At 45.3% G+C, this 14,142-nt stretch overlaps 1 protein-coding gene across 1 annotated transcript in view; it reads left to right on the top strand.

The window, feature by feature from the left end:
* Positions 1-14,142, top strand: part of COL4A5 (collagen type IV alpha 5 chain) — a 377,606-nt gene that overhangs the window by 182,801 nt on the left and 180,663 nt on the right. Inside the window, 5 exon segments of the mRNA XM_030209194.1 lie at positions 2,244-2,324; positions 8,887-8,949; positions 9,333-9,368; positions 9,469-9,510; positions 9,601-9,693. Of these exon segments, the coding sequence (XP_030065054.1) occupies positions 2,244-2,324; positions 8,887-8,949; positions 9,333-9,368; positions 9,469-9,510; positions 9,601-9,693 (315 nt within the window).

The raw sequence follows: 14,142 nt of genomic DNA, 5'->3' as shown, positions 1-14,142 counted from the left end.
GATATCTGACAATTTTCTTTTTCTAATTGTGTTGGTCCCAGTCACTGGTTTCTGTTTATTTTTTCATTTTCTCTTAATCTCTTGCCAGGGTTTCCTGTCCATTTGTCATTTTTCTCTCCTCTGCTTTTTATTGCTTTGCTACCACTGCTCATCAGGGGGGGGGGGGGGGGAATAAGCAGTGGTGGTGGCAGCAGGTTTGGCGGTGGTGGTAGCTCAGCTGGAGAATTTCCTGCTTTTGCGGAAATGCGTGAGATGACCTGCCCTGCTTGTCCTACCCCCTCTGACACGTTCTGTACATGGTGCATAAGTGTCAGTAGAGGCAGGACCAACAGGGCTTTTGTGCATGTGACACCAAGAGGGGCATAATCGAAAGGGACGCCCAAGTTTTTCTGAGGACGTCCTCGCAGGACGTCCCCGTGAAGGGGCGGGAAAACCCGTATTATCGAAACAAGATGGATATCCATCTTTCGTTTCGATAATATGGTCGGGGACGCCCAAATCTGGAAATTTAGGTCGACCTTAGAGATGGTCGTCTTTAGACTTGGTTGTTTCTGATTTTCGGCGATAATGGAAACTGAGGACACCCATCTCAGAAACTACCAAATGCAAGCCCTTTGGTCGTGGGAGGAGCCAGAATTCGTAGTGCACTGGTCCCCCTCACATGCCAGGACACCAACTGGGCACCCTAGGGGGCACTGTAGAGGACTTCAGAAATTGCTCCCAGGTGCATAGATCCCTTACCGTGTGTGCTGAGCCCCCCAAAACCCACTACTCACAACTGTACACCACTACCATAGCCCTTATGGGTGAAGGGGGCAACTAGATGTGCGTACAGTGGGTTTGTGGTGTGTTTTGGAGGGCTCACATTTACCACCACAAGTGTAAAAGGTAGGTGGGGGATGGGCCTGGGTCCACCTGTCTGAAGTGTACTGCACCCACTTAAACTGCTCCAGGGACCTGCATACTGCTGTCATGGAGCTGGGTATGATATTTGAGGCTTGCATAGAGGCTGGAAAAAATGTTTTTTTTAATTTTGGGGGGTGGGTGGGTGGGAGGGGGTTGTTGACCACTGGGGGAGTAAGAGGAGGTCATCCCCGATTCCCTCCGGTGGTCATCTGGTCAGTTCGGGCACCTTTTTGTGGCTTGGTCGTAAGAAAAAAAGGACCAAGTAAAGCCGTCCAAGTGCTCGTCGATTATGGGTTGAGGACGCCCATGTGTTAGGTACGCCCAAGACCCGCCTTTGCTATGCCTCCGATATGCCCCCGGGAACTTTGGTTGTCCCCGCAATGAAAATCAGTTGGGGACGCCCAAAATTGGCTTTCGATTATGCCGATTTGGGCGACCCTGGGAGAAGGACGCCCATCTCCCGATTTGTGTCGAAAGATGGGTGTCCTCTTTCGAAAATAAGCCTGCAAGGCTCCTTTGCACTGAAGTTAATTGCCAGTACTGAGCTGGTCCAGGTACTTTTCTTTGATCCTGCGGGACCAGAAGAGAGAAGGGAAATATGATTGCAGGGCGCATAAAATTTGTTGTCAAGCCACATTCGGCCAGTAAAAAGTGAAAGCATCTAAACAGAGTTTTCAGCACTGACTCATGGACCTACAGAAAATTCCATAGCAGATTAGACATAAAGGATGGGAATGCAGAATTCATTCCTCCTGGTTTGTCATAGTGTCTTTCTGATACCTCCTTCCCATTCAGCGTCACCTCAGTTGCTTATCAACTTTGGTGGCTGTTCATTTCAGAATGTTTATCGGTTTTTCCTGCCACTTCCTCCCCCATTTCTCACCTTCTCTCCCATTCCGTGCCTCCTTCCCCTGTTCCATGCCTCTTTGCTGGTTCCATATTTCCTCTCCCGTTCTTCACCTCCTCTCCCATTCCATGCCTCCTCCCCCTGTTCTTTACCTCCTCCCCCTGTTCTTTACCTCCTCCCTGTTCTTTACCTTCTCCCTGTTCTTCATCTTTCCTCCCATTCCTCACCTTCTCCCCATTCCTCACCTCCTCCCCATTCTACACCTCCTCTCCTATTCTATGCCTCCTCTCCTGTTCTGCACCTCCCCCCTCGTTCTACACCTACTGCCCCTGTTCTGTTCCTCCTCTCCCATCCCGTGCTTCCTCCCCCGTTCTGCAGCTCCTCCATTGCTCATCGGAGGCCGAGATGCGGGGGCAGCGTGTGGTTTCAGAAACATAGTGTAATGCGTGTTGCCTTCATCTGAAGTGAATTGCTTTCTTCTTTTCCATAGGGGGAACCAGGTGAATTCATTGGGGCGATCCATCCAGGACAGAAAGGGGAACCTGGACTCCCTGGCCTGCCGGGTCTACCTGTAAGTTGTCACACATTTTAAACTTTTTGTATGTTTCCAGTTGCAAATAGTTCTGTCAAAGGCAGTTGCGGATTCACAGAAGTGAAACTTGCCTTACAAAGTGACTGTGGGTAAAGCAGTGTAGTGTCACTTTAGTCCTCTTGAATGTGTAGAAATCATGGTTAATAAATAAAAAAGTGGGGCCCCATATCCTGCTTCTAACAGCAGCCAATCCAGGTCACAAGTACCTGGCAGAAACCCAAATAGTAGCAAGATTCCATATAGAACTCCAAAGAATAGAAAGATTCCGGAATCCTAAAGAGCGACAAGATTCCGTTCAGAATCTCAAAGAGTAGCAACATTCCATGCTACCAATCCTGTGGCAAGCAGTAGCTTCCCCATATCTGTCTCAACGGCAGACTATGGACTTTTTCTCCAGGAACTTGTCCAAATCTTTTTTTAAACCCAGATACGCTAACCACCGTTACCACATTCTCCAGCAGTGAGTTCCAGAGCTTAACTATTCTTTGAGTGAAAAAAATATTTCCTTCTATTTTTTTTTATTTTTATTATTTCCATGTAATTTTATTGAGTGTCCCCTGCTCTTTGTACTTAGCGGCCCTTCTACTAAGCCGTAGTAGGCTCTACGCACGTGCAGCACAGTAAACGTCAAACATAACCAGGAGTAATGCCCTCAGATTTGTAATAATACACCCAAGAGGCGGATATAATAAACAACCACTAATAGGGTGAAACTTGCACTTAATTGGGGAAAAACTCCAAGAGGAAAAATAGTACAACATGTATTTTTAGAATGTGCAGTTAAGTGCATTTCATATTAATAAATAGTCTCAAGCAGGGGCGTAGCCAGACCTCGGCGGGAGGGGGGCCAGAACCCGAGGTGGGGGGGGGGCACTGTTTAGACGCCTCCCTCCGCCACCAACCTCCCGCTGCCCACCCGCCCCCTGCCCCGCCACCGCATCAGGTAACTTGTTTGCTGGCGGGGGTTCCCAATCCCCGCCAGCCGAAGAGTCTTCTTCAGCGCCGGTCGACTCCGGCGCCTTCGTTCTGTGATCATCTGTTTCTGACGCCTTACGTCCTGCACGGGGCTACATGCACGGTGCAGGACGTAAGGCGTCAGAAACAGATGATCACACAACGAAGGTGCCGGAGTCGACCGGCGCTGAAGAAGACTCTTCGGCTGGCGGGGATTGGGAACAACCGCCAGCAAACAAGGTACCTGATGATGCGGCGGTGGCGCCGGCGGAGTCAAATGTAGAGGAGGCCATGGCGTAATCTGTGGGGGGCCCATGCCCCCGTGGCCGCACGTAGCTACGCCACTGGTCTCAAGCAGGGAAACTAGATGGCTAACAGTGCACAGTTGTCAATTCAAAGGTACAGAAGCACTTTAACAAAATGAAACTAACATGCTACTTAGCTTTTGTCGTGAAATAGCTCGCCAATCCGCTGAGACATGTGAAAGCTCCTCTGTATCAACGCCCGACACCACGGGTTTCACTCTTTCACGAGAGACCCTTATTGGTGGGGAAGCCCCGCCCAGTGCATCCCAGGAAGCACTGGGCAGGGCAGGGTGCCGCCATTTTGAAGGTGGCACTGGAAGAGGAGGGAGTACTACTCCAACATGGAGGTACTGGGGGGGGGAGTTGACCACTAGACTACCGGGGATTTTATTTTTGGGGGGCGTGTGGGGGGGCTGGAGATCCACCAGATCTCCAGCCCCCCGAGCCCTTGTGTTGGGGTGGGATCAGGGGGACTGGAGGTCCACCAGACCCGTGTCAGCATCTTGGGGGGGGGGGGCTTGGGGCACTAGTCCACCCCGAAGCGATGGCAGGGGTTCAGTGGGTCTAATGGTCCAGGACACAGTAGCAGCTGGGCTGCCTGACTTTCTAATGGGGGCAGGAACAGAGCCTTAACCCTAATGCCAGCTCTGATCTGATTCTTATATTAAATTTTATGTTCTTAGACCCCTGAGGAAGGCTTGTTGCCCAAACATGGACCATTTTGGGTCCCAATAAACTTGTTTTGAAGCTCTTACTCTCCTGTTTGGGCTGGTCATTTGGATTTGTTTTACTTCCACCCTTGGTCTGCTTTGCCTTTTTATAGGCACTTGATTAGAATGACCTCCTTTCTGACCAGGTGCAAGTAATGCAGGTAAATTAAAAAGCACTCGTACTGAGCATCATAGAGATATTAGTGCAGCTGAATTTGCTGTGTCTTTGAACTGACTTTTATCCGCATGCACATTGGCTTCAGTTCCCAGCTGAGTTTTCTGCTGTTCACCAAGAGGTTAAGAACTGTTTTTTTCGTTTTTATAAATTTTAGTTGCGAATATCAATAGAAATCAAACAAAATAAAACATGGAAAAGAAAATAAGATGATACCTTTGTTATTGGACATAACTTAATACATTTCTTGATTAGCTTTCGAAGGTTGCCCTTCTTCGTCAGATCGGAAATAAGCAAATGTGGTAGATGACAGTATATATAAGTGAAAACAAAAAAAACAGCACCACGGGCCTTTAAAAATGAAACACTGTTCTTTAATGAATGAGCCTTGACAAAAAGACCCGACACGGGCCGTGTTTCGGTGACTAGCACCTGCGTCACCTGGATACAGAAAGTGAAAGTGCCTTGGTGCTTTGTAGCTTTTACTATATGAGACGTGGGGTAAGGAATAATATATTGTAGAGGAATATATTCGAGTTATTCCCCAAGTTTTCCACGTCATCACTGTGACCCCTGACGCAGGTGCTAGTCACCGAAACACGGCCCGTGTCGGGTCTTTTTGTCAAGGCTCATTCATTAAAGAACTGTGTTCCATTTTTAAAGGCCCGTGGTGCTGTTTTTTTTTGTTTGGACTTTAGTTTGTACTTCGTTCCCTCTCTTTTGTTATATCCAAGTATATATAAGTGAAACATCAAAGCATTTCATTGACAGTCTAACAGGGTGGGGGTGGGTAGGTGAGAGGAGGGTGATAAACAGAGCAATACAACTTTATGGTTAATAATGGGCTAGAAAACCCAGATCTTTAAGTCCTGTCTGTTGGGTGTCAAAATATTCATCTTATTTTCTTTTCCATGTTTTATTTTGTTTGATTTCTATTGATTACCTTTAAAAGTGGACTAACACGGCTACCACACCACTCTAGTTGAGAATATAAATTTTCAAAAAAATAACACGGCGAGGCCCCAGTCTACATGGTAGACTTACCATCCAGGAACACCAAAAGGTCAACACGCACATACCTAAACCTCCACTACCCCAGCTGCAAAGAACTAAAATATAAATCAACATATGCATCCAGCTTCTCCTACATAAGCGTGCAACTATGGAATGCGCTACCATACGCCATAAAAACAATACACGACCTAACAAACTTCCGGAAATCATTAAAAAACCACCCTGTTCAAAAAGGCATAACATAAAGATCCAACCTAAACGCCTGAATCCTGCTACACAACGAAACTCATACCAGAACTGGACAAAACTTAACTCTTTCGCATTCACTACTTAATTTACTCTGAGGCATATTTTCAAAGCACTTAGCCTCCCAAAGTTCCATAGAAACCTATGGAACTTAGCCTCCCAAAGTGCTTTGAAAATATGCCTCTCTGTCACTTATGAACCTTAACGCAAAATCACTCTATATTTCTCATACCGGAATTGGCGATCGCCGTCACGGTAATATGTAAGCCACGTTGAGCCTGCAAATATGTGGGAAAATGTGGGATACAAATGCAACAAGTAAATAAAAATAAGGAAAAGTCCATGTTAATGGGAAACAGCAAAACTACCCTTGAAAACTATTCTTGGAAAAAAAAAAGAATTTAGATAAATGTATCCGAACCCACAATAGCCCCACTCATAAATATACACAAGGCTCCTAACTATACTTCCTAAGATACTTCTTATCAATAAGAAAGCTGACTAGGATAGATAGATAGATATACTTGACTAGTATTTTTCAAATTTACAGATGGTTATCAATAGAAATCAAACAAAATAAAACATGGAAAAGAAAATAAGATGATTTTTTTAGGAGTCTTCCACATGCAGCTATGCCATCCGCATGTGGAATGTTGCTGTATAAATGTATCCAGCAACATAAATGTATACAGCAACATACATAGCTGTATGGCATAGCTGCATCACCCTCCCCTCACCTATCCACACCCATCCTGTTAGAATATCAATGATATGCTTTGATGTCCCCATGCATACCTCCTACCCACCCCCCATCCTCCCACCCTGTCAGACTGTCATAGTAATGCTTGGATGTTTCACTTATATATACTATCTGCTACCACATTTGCTTATTTCCAATCTGACTAAGGGCAACCTTCGAAAGCTAATCAAGAAATGTATTAAGTTATGTCCAATAAAAAAGGTATCATCTTATTTTCTTTTCCATGTTTTATTTTGTTTGATTTCTATTGATAACTTTTGCAAGTTTGTAAGGTTCCCCAGTTCAAGTCCTGTTCTAAAGCTGTATGTCTCTGTAGATCACCCCACCCCTCACCTATCCACACCCATCCTGTTAGAATATCAATGATATGCTTTGATGTCCCCATGCATACCTCCTACCCACCCCCATCCTCCCACCCTGTCAGACTGTCAAAGTAATGCTTGAATGTTTCACTTATATATACTATCTGCTACCACATTTGCTTATTTCCAATCTGACTAAGGGCAACCTTCAAAAGCTAATCAAGAAATGTATTAAGTTATGTCCAATAAAAAAGGTATCATCTTATTTTCTTTTCCATGTTTTATTTTGTTTGATTTCTATAGATTCTACATGGACTGTTGCTATTCCACTAGCAACATCCCATGTAGAAGTCGGCCCTTGTAGATCAGCAATGTGGCCGCGCAGGCTTCTGCTTCTGTGAGTCTGACGTCCTGCACGTACGTGCAGGACGTCAGACTCACAGAAACAGAAGCCTGCGCAGCCTTCTACATGGAATGTTGCTACTGGAATAGCAACATTCCATGTAGAATCTCCAATAGTATCTATTTTACTGTCATAGTAATGCTTGAATGTTTTCACTTATATACACTGTCAGCTAGCACATTTGCTTATTTCCGATCTGAGGAAGAAGGGCAACCTTCGAAAGCTAATCAAGAAATGTATTAAGTTATGTCCAATAAAAAAGGTATCTTATTTTCTTTTCCATGTTTTATTTTGTTTGATTTCTATTGATAACCTTAAGAGTGGACTAACACGGCTACCACACTCCTCACATTTACAGAGAAACTGTGGAAACCAAGATCCTCCAGTTGCAGTCAGTGGCGTAGCCACAGGTGGGCCAGGGCCCACCCACTTAGGCCTCAGGCCCACCCAACAGTAGCACATGTTTAGTGGTAGCTGTGGGATCCCAAGCTCGGCCAGCTGAAGACTTCCTCCAAATGGTAACGAAAACGTTACTCTCCATGATACCGGCACCTGCGTATGTTCAGTTTTCAGCGCAGGCCTGCTGCCGACTGCCAAGGTGGAAAGAAGCGTTTTCCCACCAGCTGAGAGATTTTTTGGGTGGTGGTTGGTGGGGAGAACAATTGGTGCCCACCCATTTCTTCCCTAGGCCCACCCAAACTCTGTTGTCTGGCTACGCCCTGGTTGCAGTTATCCTGTTTTTCAGTTTCAGAAACTCCTGTGCAGCTGAATTGCCTTTGCCATATCCAGAAATATCCAGATGGCCTGGCCAGAAAAGTGTGCATCTTTTTATAATTCCAAGCTTTAAGAAAGAACTCTTTATGGTGTTGTGCAGGGATTCATATCAGTAAGGACCAGATAAGATTCCCCCCACTTTTTCATATGTCTGGCCTTAGAAACAGGGGTGTAGCGATGGTGGAGGCCTTTGGGCTCAAGCCCCCTTCACATTGCAGCAGTAGTTTAATGGCTGGAGGAGATGCCTATGCCCTGCCAACCGAAGAGGTCCACTGCCAAGTCCTCGCCCTTGCTGCCTGAGCAGCGCTTAAATCCACGGTGTGCTTCAGCCGCCGATGCTGGCGCTCATGCATGCTCAGTTCAGAGACTGAGCATGCACGGGAGTGAGGGCATCGCTGGCTGAAGCATTCCGCTGACTTCCGAGCTACCCAGGCAGCATGGGCAGGAGCTCAGCGGACCTGTTCACCTGGCAGGGCTTGGGCATCCCCTCCAGCAAAGGTACAATTTAAATGCGGGGGTGGGGAAAAGCTGAGAGGAAATATATGGCCCCCTCAGCCCACCCCTGGACCCCTCCCCCCCCCCCCCCCCCCCGCCCAAAATGGACTTCTGGCTATACCCCTGCTTCGAAAAGATTAATTACCTGAAGATTCCTAAATGTCTCCTGAGGCAGCGTCATTAAATAGGATAGAAAGGACAGAGAGTAGCAAAGTCTGTAGATCCTGCCTTCCCTCCTCTCGACCTGTGGGTTCTGCAAGCTGCATTGTAAACCTTTCTGGCCAAGAGAATGATCTTGTGTTTGCTTGGCTCCTATCTTATGCATAAATACTGTTTCTTCTCATTTTGTGTCTTCTAAAAAAGGCTAGAACAGGCTAACCTTTCTTTGTTTTTCTCCTGATAGGGTTCTGTAGGTCCCACTGGCATTCCAGGTCCACCTGGTCCTTTTGGACAACGAGGGTTCATGGTATGTGTGTCTTGCAGTAAGAACCTCGTTTCATCGGGGTTTTTTTTTTTTTTTTTTTGCATCACTGAGTACACTCTAGTCCCTTGCTGTGTGCCTTTGCTGATTGACCTTGTGTAACCTTCAGTTATCTCATGCTGCCTCCTACACATCAAACTATGTATGGTTAATGGAAGGTCCTGTGATGTTCACTCTGGAAAGTCACCAGGCCATGTATCTGTGGATTGTAGCAAAGCTTTTGTGTTGGTTGTTTGGTGTTTGTTTTATAACAACAACATTTTCTAATAAAGATGCTTGAACTAAAAAATTGAGAGCTTTGTGTACCTCAGGCTGTTTTCATTTATGCGTTTCTCAGTGAATTGCTAATAGCGCTCTTTCTTTTACAGGGACCTCCAGGTTCTCCGGGTCCTTTAGGACCAAAGGTATAAGACTTCTATCATCGACTTTGTGTATAAGCTTTTTTTTTTTTAATGTTCTGTGGCAGAATCTTGTTCTGATACTTATGGTTTTGTCTATTGACAGGGCAACATGGGTTTGACTTCCCAAGGAAAGAAGGGTGATAAAGTAGGTAGAAGCCTTCTCTCAGTAAATCCTATTATTCTCATGTGAATGGTGGATTACGCAATATTCCTTTGCTATGTCTTTGGTCTTTAGGGCGATCCGGGTCTCCAGGGGCCACCGGGGCCACCAGGACAAATTGGGGAGCAGCAGGAACCAGGTGATTTAGAGGTTCAGAAAGGAGATAAGGTGAGTGTAGGCTAAAGAGACGTGCCCCCCGATCATCAGTTGCTTCTGCTATTAACCTGGTGAACTGCTTTGACACTACCATCCTGGACGTTAGGGGCTTTCTGTAGAAATCTGACAGTGTTGCCTCTTGGACTCTGTAACAAGACACGTCCTTTCACTTTTCTGAATGTCCAATAGAAGAGAAGCCAGGTATTAGAAAAGGAACCCAACAAGACAAAGGAGTAAGACCATGCACCAAGTTAAAGAAGGTTTATTACGCATAAAGACTCATAAATAATAAGCAAATAAACACACACATGAAAACTGGTAAATAAATTAAAATCAAATAAGAATCCATGTTCCATCACATGCCTGCTGCAGAGATTGTAAAAAAATAGAAACAAACATATATTTTAATAAATCATGAAAAATAATTAAGCAAGTAAGCCATAAAAGACTGCAAAAGGAGATTAAAAGTTGAATAAAACTGTCAGGCAACATATCTTATACTGTATCTGCTGTCCAACATTTGAATAGAGACAAAAAAACAATAAGCCATATTTGAGTCAATAAAATAAAATGCATATTTATATATCTGAGGCATGGGAGCTACCTCCTTCCCTCCCCCTGCCTACCTGTAACCCTGGTGATCCAGTGGGGGGTGATGGGGCTGCCTTCTGCAAATGGTTGCTGTGACCTCTCGTTGCAGCTTGTGGTACTTACCAGCACCCACATAACCCACTTCTCCTCTACAGTGCCACCCCTTGTACTGACCCTAATCAGCCCACTTTTAACATAAGAACATAAGAATAGCCATACTGGGTCAGACCAATGGTCTATCTATCCCAATATCCTGCTTCCAGCAGTGGCCAATCCAGGTCACAACTACCTGGCAGAAACCCAATTAGTAGTAACATTCCACGCTATCGAACCCAGGGCAAGCAGTGGCTTGTTCCATGTCCTTCTCAATAACAGACTATAGACTTTTCCTCCAGAAACTTGCCAAACCCTATTTAAACCCAGGTACGTTAACCGCCATTACCACATCCTCCGGCAGCGAGCTCCAGAGCTTAACTATTCCTCGTGTGAAAAAAATATTTTCTCTTATTTGTTTTAAAAGTATTTCCATGTAATTTCATTGAGTGTCCTCTAGTCTTTGTACTTTTTGAATGAGTGAAAAATCGATTCACTTTTACCCGTTCCACACCACTCAGGATTTTATAGACCTCAGTCGTATCCCCCCTCAGCCATCTCTTTTCCAGGATGAAAACCCTAACCTCTTTAGCCTTTCCTCATATGGGAGGAGTTCCATCCCTTTTATCATTTTGGTCGCTCTTCTTTGAACCTTTTCTAATTCTGCTATATCTTTTTTGAGGTATGGCGATCAGAATTGAACGCAATACTCAAGGTGAAGTTGTACCATGGAGCAATACAGAGGTATTATATTCTTGGTCTTATTTTACATCCCTTTGCTAATAATTCCTAGCATATTAGGCAGAAGATTTCAGGGCATTGTCTACAATGACACCTAGATCTTTTTCTTGAGTGCTGACTCCTGTCACCAGGGAGAGCACTCCCGGTACAATCAAGAAACAAATGTCCATCAGCAAATTCAATCTTAAGGCTTTTATTCCATGCATGTAAGCCAGCTGAAAGTGTGTGGCAAATAGTCCCCTTTAAGCAGTAGGCTGCCAGCACCTACCAGGATTCAGTACAGGCTCACGGTCAGCTTCAGCCTGGACTCTTTATCCAGTGCACAGTAAACAGTAGTTCAATTCCCAAGACAAACAGTTCATTCAGTTCATCATCCCAGTTAAATCACAAAGGAGCCTTTACCTTCAGGAGGTTTCAATACTTTAGGAACTTCTCACACCCAAGGGATTTTCCCTGCAACTGCTTCTCTCTCACTTCTTCTCTCCTCCTGAACGGAACACCTCTGGGACTCCTTCCCACCTGCCTAATCAAGCCTTGGCTTCTGCTTTCACAACCAATCATTCTCCTTCCACTAGCTTCCCCCACACCCATACCAGCTGAGTTAAGCATTAGACTAATGAGGAGCTCCTGCCCACAGGGTTTCCTATCTCTCTTTCCCCCTAGTGGCAGCCACTCTACACATCCTGCCAGCTTACACCCATGTCTTCCCCGATTGCAGCTAGGAGTCCAGTCTGGGTTCTTCATCTCACCCCCTGGCTCCTTGCCTGCAATGCCTTCTGGGACTTGTATTTCAAACTGACACTGCCTTAACCCAACTATCCTGGATGTGACTTTATCACACTCCTAAGGTGGACCCCAGCATCAGGTAACTATGATTCAGATTATTCTTCCCAATGTGCATCACTTTGCATTTGTCCACATTAAATTTCATCTGCCATTTGGATGCCCAGTCTTCCTAAGGTATTCCTGCAATTTTTCACAATCTGTATGTGTTTTTACAACTTTGAATCATTTTGTGTCATCTGCGAATTGAATTCCCTCACTTGTGGTTCCGTTTATAAATATGTTAAATAGTACCAGTCCAAGTAGAAATCCCTGTGGCACTCCACTATTCACCATCCTCCATTGAGAGAAATGGCCATTTAACCCTACCCTCTGTTTCTGTCCAGTAAGCAATTCCTAATCCACAGAAGGACATTGCTTCCTATCCCATGACATTTATTTTTCTCAAGAGTCTCTCATGAGGAACTTTGTCAAAAGCTTTCTGAAAATCTAGATACACTACATCAACCAGCTCACTTTTACCCACATTTTTATTTATGCCTTCAAAGAAATGAAGCAAATTGGTGAGGCAAAACTTCCCTTGGCTGAACCCATGCTGACTCTGTCCCATTAAATCATGTTTGTCTATCAGGCTCATTTTTGAAAGAGAAGGATGCCCATCTTTCGACACAAATCGGAAGATGGGCATCCTTCTCACAGGGTCGTCCAAATCGGTATAATCAAAAGTCGATTTTGGATGTCCCCAACTGCTTTCCATCGCAGGGACGGCCAAAGTTCAAGGGGGCGTATCAGAGGCATAGCGAAGGCGGGACTTGGGCATTCCTAACACATGGATGTCCCCAACCCATAATGGAAAAAAAGGGCGTCCCTGATGAGCACTTGGACAACTTTACTTGGTCCTGTTTTTCTTACGACCAAGGCACAAAAAGGTGCCTGAAATGACCAGATGACCACCAGAGAGAATCAGGGATGACCTCCCCTTACTCCCCCTCCCAACATCTTTAAAAATATGTCCTGCCAGCCTCAGATGTCATACTCAAGGTCCATCACAGCAGTATGCAGCTCCCTGGAGCAGTTTTAGTGGGTGCAGTACACTTCAGGCAGGCAGACCCAGGCTCATCCCCCTCCCTGCCTGTTAAGTTTGTGGAGGAAACAGCGAGCCCTCCAAAACCCACCAGAAACACACTGTACCCACATCTAGGTGCCCCTCTTCGCCTGTATGGGCTATGGTAGTGGTGTACAGTTATGGGTAGTGGATTTTAGGGGGGGGTTGGGGGCTCAGCACACAAGGTAAGGGAGCTATGTTCGGGAGCATTTTATGAAGTCCACTGCAGTGCCCCCTAGGGTGTCCTGGCATGTCAGGGGGACCACTGCACTAGAAATGCTGGCTCCTCCCACGACCAAAGGGCTTGCATTTGGTTGTTTCTGAGATGGGCGTCCTTGGTTTCCATTATCATCGAAAATCAGAAACGACCAAGTCTAGGGATGACCATCTCTAAGGACCTAAATTTCAAGATTTGGGCGTCCCCAACCGTATTATCGAAACAAAAGATGGATGTCCATCATGTTTCAATAATACAGGTTTCCCCACCCCTCCATCGGGGTGTTTTGCGAGGACATCCTCACCTCAACAAAATCTGGGCGTCCCTCTCGTTTATGCCCCTCCATGTGTTCCATAATTTTATTCTTTATAATGCATTTCAACTAAAACTTAACATAGAAAATACACACTGTCTCATCCTCTCATCCCAATATAACACATACAAACCCACCAACATAACCACCCCAGATTGCACCCTTCCTATATCAGCCAGCCTGAAAATTCTCAGAGTCACAATCGACCGAAACCTCACACTAGAGAGCCAAGTGAAAGCTATAACAATGAAAATGTTCCACTCAATGTGGAAGCTCAAATGAGTGAAACCATTTTTCCCGAGGGAAATATTTCGCAACTTGGTACAATCTATGGTACTAAGCCATCTTGACTACTGCAATGGAATCTATGCGAGATGCAAAGAACAAATCATAAAGAAACTCCAAACTGCTCAAAACACAACAAGCCAGGCTCATATTTGGAAAAACGAGATTCGAAAGCGCAAAACCTCTACAAGAAAAACTACACTGGCTCCCAATCAAAGAACGTATTGCGTTCAAAATCTGCACCCTGGTTCATAAAATCATCTACAGCGAAGCCCCGGGATACATGACAGACCTCATAGACCTACCAAACACATCAAGATCATCACGAACATA

The sequence above is a fragment of the Microcaecilia unicolor genome, chromosome 7, assembly GCF_901765095.1.
Source record: "Microcaecilia unicolor chromosome 7, aMicUni1.1, whole genome shotgun sequence".
Lineage (NCBI taxonomy): Eukaryota > Metazoa > Chordata > Amphibia > Gymnophiona > Siphonopidae > Microcaecilia > Microcaecilia unicolor.
The sequence above is the reverse complement of the archived record's forward strand: the minus strand, read 5'-3'. Positions and strand labels throughout refer to the sequence as shown.